This window comes from Lissotriton vulgaris, unplaced genomic scaffold, assembly GCF_964263255.1.
Source record: "Lissotriton vulgaris unplaced genomic scaffold, aLisVul1.2 SCAFFOLD_1131, whole genome shotgun sequence".
Taxonomy (NCBI): Eukaryota; Metazoa; Chordata; class Amphibia; order Caudata; family Salamandridae; genus Lissotriton; species Lissotriton vulgaris.
In genome coordinates, this window is record NW_028251973.1 from 501,263 (window position 1) to 517,790 (window position 16,528).

Sequence of the window (16,528 nt, forward strand, 5' to 3'; positions counted from 1 at the left end):
GAAGTCCTATGGGACTAAGGGCCTGCCCTCCTGATGGCCACAGGGTGGCCTCGGCAGCCGCATAGTCCCATCAGGACAACAGCACCCCCCGCCCCAACATACCCAACATCCCGCAAATAACACACAGACACCAGTGTTAGATTGGGGAAAGTTGCTGCAGGTTTATTTTCTTACATACAACATTATGTAATCACGGTGGGTTATCTTACGGGCGATCCAAGGGCAGGCCGCATTCTCGCCACCTGCCCGCCTGATGAGCCAAGCAGCACAGTGGCGAACCACCCATCTGCTGCATCATTATGGTAATAACTCTACTCACGCCCTTGCGGGGCGTATCTAGGCAAACCCCCGGTTGCACAGGCACACAACCGGCCGAAGGACTACTGGGGCGCCGACACGGGTTCCCGGCCTCCCATGAGGTTCCAGGTTAGGCTCTGGCACCCCTATGTGCCCGCTGAAGTACAGTGCTGCACCTCTCTGCTTCCGGATCGCCCCGTAACTCCGCCACAGCCCGGCCGGCGGCCACCGTCGCCGTCCGGGCCCCCCACCACTTCGCTACTTAGGCAACCTGCAACCTTTGCTCTGCAGAGCTTCTCTTAACCAAGAGAAACAAGTCCAAACCGACAGGTGAGAGTGGACACCTTCCATCTCAACAAGACCTTAGATCCTGGCCTAACTGATAAAGGCCCCTCTGTCACTAATCTGCAGATTACCCCCGGGTCCATATCCCTCTACAGCAATAGTGTAGACCGACCAGGTTCGAGGGGACATATCCCTAGGAGAATGATACAGTGTAGAATAGGGGGGGGGGGGGCCAGCTGCTAGCGCTCTTAATTTGTACAATAAGTACCAGCGCAAGCCACTGAGACCCAACCACACCCCTCACATGAAGTGTCAGAAGACTACACCCTGGATAAGTTTCAACTTCTGCCGTAGCGCGGTGCCCAGAAAATCAATGTTTAATATATAACTTGTGTGGTATCCCATCATTAGACACACAGGAATGTACCGATTGGAACAACTGGCTTCACTTGCCCTCGTGAGATTAGCCTGGAGGCTGCCTAGTCCATGCTACCTCTAGGATAGCTTGTCTATAAGGTTGACATACAACCACCCCATAAAGGATTGTTTTGACAGATACAGGTGCCCACAGAATTGGAGACATCATGCTCAGGCAACTTCTCACAATGGGAGGGTCTTCCCAGATAAACTATAGGTTACTCAAGTGTATTCGCAAGGCTATTCCGGCCAAGCCAGGGGAGTCCAACCACACGTGATCGTGTTCGAGAAGCCGAGAGTCCCAATTTCCGCAGGGAGCCCAGTGCAAAAGCCACTCCCCCTGGGTGACGAGCTAAAAAGGAGAGGTTGGGTACCCAGATGGATCAGTGTGATCCCCCACAAACTAAGCAGGGAAAATGAGGGCCCTCCCCAAGAATGCCGCCAGGGTAGGCCCTGACAGCAAAACTGCAACTGGCATAATTAAAGGAGCCCAGGTGGATTGTCGCACAGCAATCAAAGAGGTTCGCAATAACTGAGAAGGCAATTCCAATGGCTTAAATACACCCACTATTCGCTGCACGTGAAGCTGAACTGCCTCCTACCAGCCCAAAACAGGAGGGTGACGAGTGTCGCTTGCAAAACCACGTGCTTGTGGTAATTAGCCGCTTGAGTACATCACTACCCAAGGTGTATGTCATAAGGCGGATGCCCCAAAATACTGTAGCGCGAACAGCTCTACTCCTGTCCCTGCAGAGCGGTTCCCTGGCACATCCGGCCCAGAGCAATGGAGCACACTGCAACTGTGTGCCCTTTTCCAGGGTAAAGAAAGAGGGAAAGCCCAGGTGAACGGACCCTGTCGACACTGGCTCGACCACTGTGTAACCTACTTTCTGTGCCACAACACTTGATAGCTGCGCCTACCTCCCCCCGCCTGCTGCCCTGGCAAAGCGGGGGGGTATGTCTCAGTGCGAACAGATAAATTGTCACATCGCTACCTCGGTTTACCCCATGTGACTGACACTGCACTACATTCTGTGCCTTGTGTGAACATGGCCACCATAGTATGAGCAGCGCCCCGTGACGTATACTTGGCTTCGAGGCCGCTGACGCACCAGAACGGTGAAGAAGTAGAAACAATACAGCAGAGTCCTGGTCAAGCCCGACAACAAATTCTGATTGCCACCAATGGCACCTGCATCAATCGGACATGCCGGAGGGCCAAATGCATAACTCCTGGTGGCCCGAGGACCATGATAGTCAAGCAGCGAGACTTCGCTCAAGCCATAATCCGAAACCAACTTCTCACAATGCACGCCACCCGGCGCCAAAACTGGACCCCAAGTTTTCCCGAAAGTCCAACCACCAAAGCAAAGGCACCACGAAACAGGCTTCTCACAGTGTGCGTCACCCCGCGCCAAAACAGGACACCCCGGATACTCTGAACTGCCCAACACCAAGGAGGGGCCCCCAGGACGGGCGCGATGCCTGGTGTGGGGGGGTGCTCTAATGCTGTGAATGGGGTGTGAGTGGAATTCTCACTACCGGGGCAAGCTATGTAAAAGTGACTGAAAACCACGGAGCGAGTCGCTGCATCTGTTTGCACTGCTATGCTTTGGGGGGCTGGCACAAAACTGGGTCCTATATGCCCATGACCTGAGTGACGACCCAAGGTACCAATGCTAAAAGCACCCCTTGACCCAGGATAGTACGTACAAAATTGGAGCTTCCGTACCACACGTACGCAGTCGCAAAACAAACCACCTCGTACCCACACTTCAAGATAAAAGGAAGATACCCAACCTGACATGCACACGAAAGAAACAGGAGTGAGGATTAAAACAAGCACCTACTAGACCTCAACATAATACCATGTAGTGGCTTGAACCTACCGTGGCGTAAATTGACCGCCCCGCACAAGACAGCAATTTTTTATGATCCAAAACATGTACACGGACGCTGGCTGCCACATCAAATAATCTGAATACCTTCTTGTCTATCTACGATTGTTAGAGCCTCCGTTTGCGCCGCTCCATGCAAGTGGTAGTGCACTCAGCCCCTGCTGGCCTGCGTGTTTATTCCAAACAAAACATCGGGTTTGAGAAGAACAGACTTGTACAACATATACTTCAAACTTCCATTAATCGCACGCTCAGCCACTGCTGCTCAACTAATCCCGAAGTCCAACTTGAAAACAGTTAGGGATACAAATGGCATGGCCACCTAAACCCATCACAGCTGGGACACCCTTTGTCTAAGACACATCTTTTAACTCCTCCTGACATGAAGTTCCAACCAGAGGCAGGTGTAAAAGCATTGAAATACTGCGGCCCACCGTATGGGTAATTAGCCAAGCCCAATGGGCCAATAGTGCAGGTGACAAAGTACATAGGTCTGTGTCATGGTACAGCGTTCAAACTAGAGCGGTTAAAAGCCCTGCTTATGCTAGCCAAAACATTAGCGCGACCACAACAACATCTCTAACATGTGCGCCGACAAAAGGGATCCATTTCAGGGATCCGAACTGGCAAGGCATGACTAGTGTTGTCGGAACACGGATATCCTGGCAAAATAGTATTATGCCCACGATTATACATATAAATTGCCAGATATAATATCCCAGCCCTCTCCAGTAAACCCACAACGTAGGTACCACCCATGAACCGATCTCACGTGGTGTTCATAGAATGGCACATACCACGCCTCTACACTAATCTGATCAATTTAAAGGAGCGCAGAGAACTGAGTCTGCGAAAGAGATGGATCTGCCAATACGACACGAGGGAAGGATCGGAGATAACTCTAGACTTAAATTGGGAATTTCTTCAATATACTCTAGAGAGAGCAGGCATGTGCAGACAGACCTAGACTGGAGGAAAGATCTACGATGGCAGAACGCTTTCTTAACACTAGTGCACCAGTGTGCACAGCCTTACCACTTGAAACCTCACCAGGCCTCCCAAGGGCTTAATCAACGTGCATCTTAGTCATAATACAAATATGTGTAAAGCATACGACCGACTTCTGATAATAATCTGTAGATTGGATGTACTCAATCTCGCAATGGAATGCATGGGATGACAATAAGCTCGGTCTCATAAAGGGACGTGGCATATCAATTTAAGGGTGTGGCTTAATAACAGGTAGCGCCTCTAAAACCCAATGTGTGTTACAGCCCACACTAAGAAACATCATGCCCTTGTGCACCACGTGTAAGTCTTAAATGAAGATATGCTTGGCGGCCAGCATTGGTTTTATGCGGGGGAGCAAGGGAGTAGAAAGCACAGTGTACAAGAGTGGCATCTTAAGGGCAGTCATAAATGAATAACTTTCACGACCAGGTGCCTGGTTGCTAACATTCTATCGATTATACAGGGTGTGATCTGAAATTACCCACAATGCTTCCCGGCAACAACAATTCCTAATGCCGTGTGGGAAAAAGGTGCAGGATCCCACATGACCTGATATGCGGCTACCCGAGAGGCCCATCCGGCCTAATCAAATAACGCCCCGCTATTATGAATTGATAAGCAACGAGAGGCGACCACGTACACCGCAAGAGAATGCGACCCGCAGGCCCCGCGACAGGACCCTGTAACCAGCAGCAAGGTCGCCCAAGCGAGCTCGCCCACACGAATAAACGAATCCTTGCGAACAGGTATAACTCGACCTCAAGGCTCAATCCTGAGTTCCAGCACCAGACTAGACAACGCAACCCGGCCCAGAAGTGTATCACTTTTTCGAACATTTGTTAGCGTTGTTAGCGTGCTAATTCATCAAACCTAAAAGGCACCTGCTGGTAAACGATTTGACCAGGATCGCTGCCGGTGAGCGCGACGCAGAGGCTCGAATCACCAGTTCGGCCGCCGGACTCGACCCTAAGGTATGAATCGCTTGCATGAGCCGCTTCCTACTCGCATTCAAGATTGGGCGAGTTAGGATGATAGCCCAGAATCACTCATTGTGAAACGCAACCTCAACTCGTGCAATCTGAAATGTACTGAAATCAGAAGATTGCCCGGACTAACCCTTATAGCTGAGGCTCCGACCAGTTTTCCAGCATCGCGGACGACACTAACTGCCGAGTTAGACGACCGTGCATGGAATTAGCCGCAAAACAGGCCATGGAGAAACACAATATCTGGACTGGGCAAACATACGAAGCTGCCCGGCCGAGATGCTGCACTTCGGGGAATGTACTTACAACCGCAGCTGCAGTATGCGGTCAGATAATGGGCAATCCCGGGAAGACCCATGCCCACGCGGGTCTGGTGCCCGAAGTGGCTCACCAAACGTGCAACACCCGCACTGGCTGGTTGAACGGGCCCAATGCTCACCAACATCCTGCCCTTGGCCCCCTGAGACAGACGGGCACCCGAATGGCCACTGTGGGCCAGCACTACGCCCGAAGCTATCTCCCGAAAGAAATGGGTGACCCGCGGGGCAGAAGACACGCGGAATGTAAACCCCCCCTCGGCTCAGCCGCTCTACTGCTGCGCAAACGATGCCTCGTCCCCTAACTGTGGCCCGGAGGCGCACGTATGCGACGAGTTCCCTGCGAACTTCTGTTCTACGTTCGCCAGAGGCACCTATGGCTGACACATGGCATCTGCCCCCTACATGGAATCCTGCCTCGCTCCAGCACGGGCCGAGCATGGTGGCCACTGGCAAACTTGCTGACGGCTGGTGCCTCCCCTACACGTGCTGGCCTAGCCACTATTGTCTAGAATATTGGTGCTTACCTACACCAACGTGGTCTCGTGATTCCCGAGTGCCACAAGCATATGCCCCACGCTCGCTAACCGAGGGCCACAGGCACGTGTAAGAACGTGCAATGCCCTCATATACGTGTTTCTATTCGAGAGGGATTTCCCCCTCCATCGTAAGGTTTTTTCACGGAGGAGAACAGATGGGGTTCCCTGGATTGACGTTTGCCACTAGCCAGGACTCTATGCTACTGGCCTTTTGTGCAAGTAGGAATATGAGCAGCTTGGGTTGCTGCAGAGAATGAGCCATGCACGCAATAGCAGTTATTAAATGTATGGCTGTATTCCGCAAGCTGGATTCACGCTGTGCCTTCTCAGCACCGGCCTTAGATCGCACGGTGTCTGATCCGGGCGCTCCCCGAAATTGGGCGGCAATAAACCGCTCATGTCACGTCTACTCCCTAAAAGTGCCCCATTCCACTGATATGGAACTAGAGCCACGGAGGCACCTCAAGAAGATGAGGAGTGAAGCTGAGGAGCGCGGCTGTTGGGACGCTCCTCTATGGCCATGGCTTGCTAGTCCTATGATTCAGAAAACACGGTCCGGTATAAAGAATGCTGAGCATGTGTCCACAGTTGTAGCACAGCCGCCCCAGACATAAGCAATTCCCTGGGGTGTACCACACTTTGACCAAAGGGATTGGAGCGTTTTATAGAGCACCGTATTTACATTACACATTTATGCATGAGGAGATTATGATGATATTTGCCAGGCGGTGAAACTGAGGCTCGAACCACGGCCTCAGCACCAAAGTCGGCAATCTAGCCGACTGACCACGTTCTCTCCCTAATAACTAAACGTGGCAAAATTAAAATAGGCTCCCAGCAGAGCTCTGCCAGCGCCGACACTGTGAAACGGATATGTGCGGCAACTGTGCTAGGAATGCAGGCTGCTAGAATATGGGGTGCCCCAGGGCGTTGCAAGACTGACCCCGTGCCCGGGTAATTGCGACCGTCATGATGCTTGCCCCACCCTCCCCTGAGGGCGTAGGAGGCAGACACAGGGCCTCAGAATAGTTGCAGTGTCCCACGCCACTGTTGTCCCTATGGGTGGCCTAGACCGACACCAGTGGACCGCAGGCGGGGGCAGAGGCAGTACTGGCCGGAAGGGGTAGGAGGCGTGCGCTGTGCCGTCCTGGCCATGACCTGAACTGAGCACATGTACCGGCTATATTTCATTTTATGTATATAGCGTGGTGCCTATGTTTACTGCTCGCTCAGGTGACCGGTGACTGCTACATGAAGGGCCCTCGCACTGCCGTGCATGCCAATCCCTCCGCTTGCTGACGTGTGCGAGGCAAGACCGCACCAGGCTGAGCACACAGGCATCTGGTCGTGCCTAAACCCGGGGGGGGGGGGGCGGCAGGCGCTCGAAATAGGCCGCCACGATGACACCTAAGCAGCGCCTCCGTTGAGACCGTACCCCAGAGGAAGGCAGGGCCCACGCACATATGGAGCAGGACCGCACGCCGTGGCCCTGCCGCGCCTACTCGCCCCCCGTCGTGTGCTCCAAACCAAATCGCAGATCCTACTGCTATCCTTGCGCAAGAAGATCCCTAAGAGCTCACTAAAGAGCGGGAGTGCCCATCGGGAGTACACCACCCACCTCACCGCAGCGCTCTGAATCAGCGCGTATGCAACGCATACCCGTGTCCATGCGGGCGTCCCGCACCGGCGACAGGCTGGACGAGCAGAGGGAATGCAGGGTACTGCACACGACCCCCCTTCCCAAAGATAGGGCCGGACCCGAGCCCCGGGCAGAGGCCTGTGCGGCGGCCCGGTAAACACTCACACAGCCCACTCGCGAGGCGGAAGCAAAAGCCCCGCATACCACCAGGCCTGCGAAGCCTGTCCCGCCTAACCCAGTGCTGAAACGGTGGGGGGTAAGGCCGCCTCTGCACCCCCACTTCCACAGCGCCCGTCGCTAAGCGCGCCGCCTAGCCCCGCTCGACCTCCGAGAGGAGGGAGTAGGCGGAGGGGGGGCACAGCCCGAAGGCGGAACTTACTGCGATTCCCAAAAGAGTGTCCCGTGACCCGACGTGCGACGTCCGGAGCGGCAAAGAGGCTGATAAAATGGCGAGGGGAAATTATAAACCCCTCGCCTGCCTGCCGCCCCGGACGTGCGTCACTGGCCCGCCCACGCTCCAACCGGGCACCACCTGCCCGGGGAGGAGTGGCTGACCCAAGTATGGGGGGGGGGCGGGAGAAGTCCTCTGGGACTAAGGGCCCGCCCTCCTGATGGCCACAGGGTGGCCTCGGGCAGCCGCATGGTAGGGGAAGGGAAATCCTTTAAAGATAGTCATTTTCTCTCTGGATTTCCCTTCTCTTTTTGAATCTCAGGAGCAGCAACATTGTCGTGGTGTCACCACCAGGGCTTTAAGTGGAAGTGTTTTCAATATTATATACAAGCCATAGTTGCTGCTTATTTATCGTATGCAACTAGCAACCATTGACAAAGCCAATAGTCCTGACTTGTATGTATGATGTGACTTGTATCATATACCTGGACGCAATGACAGGAACAGCAAAATACAAGTCGGCGGCCCACTGTGCTAAACACAGATTTTTATCTTGCGTGTTTTTAAGCCACGCCCTTAATTACATTGACCACGCCCCATTGAGAGACCCCCCAGTTTTTCATCCCACTTAAAGCCCTTCGCCACTGCATATGTATTGTTTTTATTCACGCCCTCTAGGTTTCGTTGTTTGATTCCGAAACACAAAGGGTATTATTTTGTCTGTAAACTCGGGAGGGAAGTATACAAAGGCTAAAGCACTGTTCCTGTCAGCTTGAAAGCACTGAATGGTAGTGCCGCAGTACGACAGGCGGAGACTGTTCCCCCAGTGAGAGCGCTCTCTGCGCACTGCAATCTGAGGATTACATTTTGTGCGATGAAAAGAACCCAATGCGGGCAATTAATTTGCTTTCAAACTGTTCTGAAAAGTGAGTCATCGAACGGAGCATTTCCTTCCTGGCTGCTTTAAGGAGAAAAGAAAACAAACGCAATATTTGCTCCCCGTTTCTGCTCGGTAACACCCCCAGCCAATTGGAACAAAGTCACACTTCGCTGGCGTGGGAGGCAGGGTGACAAGTTCAACAGGAAGTTATTAACGTAATTCCAAGTGGAAGAGTTATAAGTGTGAATGTAGGGGATTTTATAAATTATTCGGATTTCTTGGTGCCGAAACATCTTTCTCATGTTGACAGAAATCCCATGCTCCACCGCATCTCCTTCCAAACATATTTGGTTTTCCCCCTGGTTGAAAATGTTTGCAACGGGCTGTTTGGCAGCGAACATCCCGCCTAGACCTAGATCTGATGCTTCCCATCAAAAGTGTCGAGCGAGAAGCACCCCGCTCTTGCAGCACACTGCTTTTCACGTATTCCATCAACATGGTGTGCAGCTGGCCTCACGCCTTGAGGAGACTTCACTTCCTTTCCCTCCCTCACCAAGTGAAGGTCTTCATAGCATAAAGTATACATACCCTAGCTGCCCAAAGTTTGGCGTTTCAGGGCTTTAGGAAAAGCACAATGTGAGAGCCTAACTCGTGCTGATGTGGCAATCTTACAATATCTTACCAAGCCTCTGACCGCTGTATTGATTCTCTCGAACAGGCGATCAACGCCCAGCATTTATTACGTCTACCTTCCCATTTCTGTAGGTTTGTCTGCTACATTCCATGTTGTCCTGTTCAGTAAGAGTCAAAACTCTTTCTGACATTCTAATATCTGTAGTCTGGAAACAGGCCGATCAGGCACCTAAAATGTGAAACGCTCTCCAACAGCGTTTTAGGAGTAGTTTTAATGAACATCTAAGATATACACAAAGGCTAAGACTTAGTGACAAAAATGTTCTTGAATTGGTTGGACTTTTCAGAAAAATTTCAAGGGTCCATAGACTCATGATCTAAGAAACCCACACCACAGACTGTAATGTCATCAAAAATAGGTTCTCTTTATATTACAATCTAACCTAGAGAAATCAAGGCAATGAAGTTTCAAGAAATACTTTAGCTGTAGCTTTTAAATTAGATCAGCAAAGATGGCCACTTTAAAAGCAAATAATTTCTCCCCAGTTTATGCAGGAGCAAAGGAATTCTGCTCCCAGAAAAACGAATCCTCGCCATGGTCATGTCCTACATAGACTATTGAACAGCTTACACGGAGCCTTTCAAATGTGGCTCCCTAAACTCCAGGGAGTTCGAAACTATACTATGTGCCTGTTATTTGGTTTTAAATGACATGATTGCTTTAAATTGGTTTCCCATCAGACGCTTATGTCAACATACATAACAGATATCAACAATTATTGTCCTCTTTGTATTTGTTAGGTTTATTCTCATATGTTCTTGTGTAGTTATTTTTATAGCCTCTTTTTAGCCAACGCGTGTTTTGTTGCTAATGGTAAGTGGCCAATACTTCTACAGGGCTGTTTCGTTGGTATGTTTAGTGTTATCTTTTAACCGGTTGTAATTCAGTCCCGGTTTCCCCAAAGAGTACCTTGTCTTCAATAGTTTTTCTCTCTCAATCGTATCAGTATTATCCCATATTATTTGTTTTCATCTGTTTTACCGCCTTCCGAGTGTTTGCTCGTGCAGCCTTCCGTTGTCCCAGCGAGTTTGCTTTGTCACTAGTCAAAGCGTACTAGCTGGGACGACGATTTGTCCATAAACGAAATCCATGGTGTCTAGTGGGATTTCGGCTGCCCCAGTGGAAGGGTCAGAAATACTTTTGGGCCTGAGGAGGGGAGCCCTAGCCTACTGTCAGTGGGGCTGCTCTCCCTATAAAAAGAATCCCTGGTGGTCTAGTGGTCTTTCTGCCACCCGCCAGGGCATTGAGGGCCAGGGGCAGACTGGAGGAAAACACCTCCTATCTGCCCCCCCACCCATGTGGGTGTGGGCTAGACCCAATGCCTGGAAGGGCCACCCCCACCTTTTTAGCCAAATCCCCGGTGTCTAGTGGGCTTTCTGCCAATTTGCCCCCGGGGTGGAGTGGAAAGACTCTTAGGCCTGAGGAGGGGAGAGCGCTAGCCTATTGCCAGGGGCTCCCCCTTCCAAATATAATACCTGGTAGTCTAGTGAGCTTTCTGCCCCACACCAAGGGCAGATTGGAGGAAAATGACTCCTATCTACTGCCGACAGGAGGTAGAAAGAATGCTATTTTGCTTTTAATAAATGTTCCCTGGTGTCCAGGGGCAGAAATACAGTTAGTCTTGGGATAGGGGGAGCACTAGCCCAGTGCAAGGGAGCAACTCTCCCTTAAAAAAAGAGTCCCTGGTGTCTAGTGAAGTGGGTCCCTGCTTAGGGATCGCCCTCCTGCAGTGATCCCCAACCAATGAGCCACTAGGAAAAAGTACCACTGGAAAGAGGAGCTTTTCCCCTTTCCAACAATACCTCTCCCATCTGCCTCGCTGCTTGGGGGCTGAGATATGCAATATGGAATAAAGTGCTGCGTTTTCGGGCTCTCTTCTTCCTCCGTTAGGAATAGTGGGCAGCGAAGCTGACAGTGGGCTAGGCTTCTTCTAGGCGCATTGGCACTAGAGTCCTTTCTAGATCACTCTCAACCAGTTTACTTTGCCCTGGATGTTCCCACAACCACATGGAGCGCATTGGGCCTTGCTCTTCCTGAATAGTTTCACCCCTTGCAGGGCCAGGTAGACTGATTGTCTCTATCAGGAGGCAAACAGACTTGTAGCTGCTTCAGGGCAGGTAAACACAGCTTCTCATGCATAAAGTCCAGGATTCAGATGGGATGTTGGCTGTTAGACAAACACCAGTTCTGGTTGTAGAGCAATCCTCTGAGATTTCTGTGTAGCACTCCCTTACTTGGTCATAAAGGACATGGAACTGGAACAAAGTTAGGTGGTGTTGGTCTCATTTTTATACACAACTTTTAGTCATGGAATATGCTCTGCTGTCTTGAATTGTACAAACAGTTTGGGGTGGTTCCCATTTCACATGCCCTCTTCAGGCTGTTTTTAAATGGCCCTCCCAGGCATTGGGCCTAGCCCTCACCCACCCTATAACCCCAAACAGTATTTCTGCCTCCCTGGGAGCTGTATTATTCCTATCTGTTTCAGTGGAGGTCAGAAAGCTCACTACACCACCAAGCAGTGTATTGAGAGGGGGGAGCAGCCCCCCTGGAAATCGACTAATGCTTCCCTCTGCCCCTAGGCCCAATTGTCTTTCTGCCCGGGGGAGGGGGAGCATTTGTGCTAACCCCACCCCGCAAATGACCTGCAACAGTCTTTCTGCCCCCTCCTAAGTAGCAGGTAAGAGGTCTTTAACTTCCATTTTCTCCGGTAGGAGGGACTGAAAGCCCACTAGATAACAGGGAGTGGCGTGCCCACGCATCCACACATTGGGCCTAGCCTCCATCTCCAATCTCCAATGTGACCCAAACAATCTTTCAGTCCCCTTCGGGGTTAAAGCATCCCCATCTTTTTGACAAGAATGGAAATTTCGTTTTTGGATGCTGTTTTATGTAGACATATGGCTAGCAGAGTTGGGCTAAGTCCAATATCGTCCTATTTCTATGTTGAATGGCTGCACTTTTAGGGGTCAGGTCAGATGTCACCTGGGGAAACCTACCAAATCCTGGCATTTCTGTAAACAAAACACCAGGGGCAGTCCAAGATGGCGTGCCTTGTGTGGATTCCATGACATATTCTTACACACAATGCCTTCCCCCAATTTCTACCATTACAAATGTTAAGCTACCTGTGTGGCCAGTTCTAACGTCCATGATACAAAAGGCCCCAAAACACAAAGTGTAGAAATTGCCAATAGAGGTAGCTCCAGTGTTTGGACCCAGGCTCGGCAGCCACACAGGGAATGCTACCACACCTTGATATTTCTGAAAACTAGACAGCCAGGGGAGTCCAGGGGATGTGCCTTGTGTGGATTCCACAACATTTTCTCACCCGCAATGCCCTGCAAACCTCAAATGTTGCCTAATATCGCACATTTTCCTTGTATTTCTGTGATGTAAACTTTCGGAAACAGCAGGAATCCACAACATTCCTACCACCCAGCATTTCTCTACTTGTCCTGATAAAAATGCAACCCCACTTGTATGATTTGGCCTAGTGCCACTAACAGTCACAAATCAAACCGGTAAGACTCCCATTGACCTTGGTTTGATGCTGGACAAAATATATTGAAGATTCTATGGTAATTCCAGTATTTCATGGCCTGTGCCGAAAAGTCCTACCTTCTTTTGAGAGATAACACACATGCCTGGCTTTACCCCTTCCTACCTCACATGTCTCTGGCTGTCCGAGCCCTAACAACCTTTCAGAGCCAAGAGTGAATTCTGGCTAAGTTTGCTCCTGCTCTGCTGATTTTTGCAGGTGAGCCTGATAAAGAATTCCTCTGCCAAATACCTTTTGTATAGTCTGCTATTTATTTCCCAAACTTAGTTGGAATTTGGGAAGTTGTCATGAGCTGTAAGGCACTGTTTTCGATCAGATCCATATTGGCAGCACTGTCATTTAATGTTACTTCTACCTCTGAGTTTTTCTTGACTTCAATCTAAGATACAATGAATTGGATTAATGTAGCATGATTCAAACTGTAAATCAGCGGAGTTCTGCAGTGCGTTTGCTGAACATTGAGAATTGATCAGCTGCAATAAGTTATATCGGTCTAGCTGTTCAATCATTTGCATAGAAAGTGATTTTGTGATATAACCTATTCCCCACCAAACCAATGAAAGTATAGGAATCAAACTATTGAGAATACGGTGTATTGCCTGGTCATCCCTGCTGGGCACATATTCACCAGAAGGAGTGATCTTTGTTTTTGCTTATTCCTTTTCATTGAAGGTGCACAGTTCAAGAAGGAAGTAGTGGTGGATGGGCAAAGTCACCTCTTGTTGATCCGAGAAGAAGGGGGTGCTCCTGATGCAAAGGTAAACTCCTGATACCAAGGCAGCATTGTGGGCCTCCATTCAGCTACCTATATTGGGCAAAAGCACAGGAACATGGCATGTTTTTCTTAAATAAATGTATCCTTTATGCTTTCAAGTTGTTATCCATTGTTCACCACATGAAGCAATCTCTGACTAAGCTGGCACCTAACTCATTCTTCAACTGCCAGTGATGGTGCTTGTTATATTGTAAGGTAGGTTATAAAAAGTAGGTCCATGTGTGCCACAGCTGAGTGAGATTTATAGGTAACCACTGGGGAGATATTAACATACAGTGTAAATTGCTTATTTGGCCTGTGGTTTTTCTGAGAATCTGGTGTGGATCCATCACCGCTGCTCCTTCATCAGACAGCTGTGTAGTGAGACAATTGTAACCTGGTCATTTAACTTGTTTCACCACAAATGATTAGTCTATCATTCACCATGATGATAAGCAATAGATAGAAGGTTATATGCTCGCGCTCTATTATCAACAGTACTAGGTAGAACTTATTAGGGCTGCTACTAGGGATAATAATGACGTCTATCTATCGTAATAAATAATGTAGTAAACCACATTAACAAAATTGCATACAATGTATCCCGAGCTGAATCAAACTGTGTACAAAACAACTATTAAATAAAGCATCATGTTCCGAAATAGGTGTCAGTCTTCTTCTTTAATGTTCATTACAGCATCTCTTTGATTGCTAGCCAACACGTGTTTCGCCTACTTTTAGCAGTTTCTGCATTTAGACTTCATCAGGGCTAGAATGTATAACTGAAACAACAATTACAAGCTAAATATGTCAAATAGAACATATTTAAAAAGCAATTCAGAGAAGACAAGTTTTATTCTCAACCCCGTGACAACCATGTCACCACAGATGACAGGAGCATCCACATGGAGATTTCACCTATGTGTCAGGGTAATGGGTTCAATCAACACACCCAATGTGAATTTACCATCTTCAAATAAGCCAAAAGTAACCAGAAAATCCAACTTTTGTTTAAGAAAAAGAGAAGTGCAAAAAAAGGACTCAAAAGAACCTGAACAAAAACCCAAAATTAAAAGTTATTTAAAGTGAAAAAGGAAAGAATATCAGAAGGACACGTCCAACTTGGTGCAAAATAAAAGGAAAAATCCTAATACCTCCAAACCCTAATTAAATCACAATAAATACAAAAAAATATATAAAATAAAATATCTCTGTGGACAACCTCTCAGACAAGATACTCATATTTCCAAGTCATTGTGACGTTATCCGAAAAACGTTAAATACGAGTAGATTGACCGAATTACACTTTAAGGGTTTAGAGAAATACAAGTTTTACAATGCTCTTACCAGTGTAGGTTTGTTATTCTCAATAACTGTGGCAGCACGAGTATGGCGTCTAGCACCCGCGCCATCTTTTAGTGTCCATAAATACTACATCTCAAACACAAAGGAGGGACCAATTATTCCCCGGTTTAAGACCATTCCAAAATGGCGCCCAAAGTTGCGTGTTCATCTAAAATCCATATTAAAAACTTTATTGAGCACTCTAAATGTGCATCTAAATGCACAGAACCCGTTTAAAATAAATTGCCCATTAGGTGTATTGTCTCAATTCTAACATCAATTCCGTGACCAAATTCATTTTACTGAGTCAACTATCACAACGATTAAATAACAGTTCACAGAAATTAAAAAAGGAGATGATATATGTGAAGATCCAAAGTACCAATAGAGTGAGATAGAGCAAGTATTAGAACGTGCATTGACCCACTTTACAGTAAAGGAAAGTAATCACTATATTAGTCAGAATACTCCATTCAACATGTAATCTTATATCAAGGCAATTTCTCATTATATACACAAACCCACTTAGATGATTCAATATGGGTACACAGTTATGAGTGATACATTGCATAGGCAACTGGCTGGTCATGTGCATTTACAAAACAAAATAGAAGAAGTAACAGCATGAACAAGCAACTAAATCCACAATATATAGAATGAGATCTATACAGTCTAATGTCTTGAAATCTTTCATCCTAGAAAGTATTGCAGTTGATTATCAAAATTTAGGCCCTTATCTACAGCACGCAAATTCAAAATCCAGCGAGCCTCCCTCTGTCGCAGTCTAAGCTCTCTGTTGCCACCCCTCACATCTATATGAACATTCTCTATACCGTGGAATGTGAACGTGGGGTGGACACCCTGTGATCCACACTCAGCAGCGTGAGCAGCAATTGGATATCTTGGATATAGAGCCCTGAAGTGTTCTGATACCCTATCCTTAAGTCTCCTGATGGTGCTTCCAATGTAAATCAATTCACATTTGCAGATCACGGCATACACTACATAGGTAGTATTACAATCAATATGTGTAGTAATGTTGTAATTTTGTGAACCATTGTAACTAAAGCAACGTTTGCCCTGTATCATCCTACTGCACATACTGCAGTTTCCACATCTGAATGATTCAATGCTTCTTATTTGTAGCCAATTGGGAGCTCGTGAGTGTTGTCAAGGGTAACTAGGACTTAGAATATTCTTAATTGACTTTCCCTTGCGGTAAGTCACCGAAGGATGGCTTGCAATGTGTCATCAGATGTTAAAAGAAACCAGTACTTATTTAGTATCCTATATATTTTAGAGGACAGAGTGCTATAGTTGGTGATAAGGCGCACAGTAGACGTGTTCCTATTTTTATTTTTGATCTTAGATTTCAGTGTTTGTTCCCTGGGGAGCTCAATGATTCTTTGTTTGGCTCATGCAACAACTTTATTGTCATATCCCCGAGATAGGAAGCGTTGTTCCATATCCCCAATGCACTCCAGAAATTCTGACTCCCTGGAGAAATTGCGGCG

The 16,528-nt window shown here is 48.3% G+C and overlaps 1 protein-coding gene across 1 annotated transcript in view; it reads left to right on the plus strand.

Moving 5' to 3' along the window:
- The window catches only part of LOC147662702 (uncharacterized), a gene marked incomplete at its 3' end in the record, with an annotated part of 546,487 nt that overhangs the window by 301,673 nt on the left and 228,286 nt on the right, over positions 1-16,528 (plus strand). Inside the window, exon 4 of the mRNA XM_086950963.1 lies at positions 13,589-13,674. Within this exon, the coding sequence (XP_086807089.1) occupies positions 13,589-13,674 (86 nt within the window). The remainder of the gene's footprint in view (positions 1-13,588; positions 13,675-16,528) is intronic.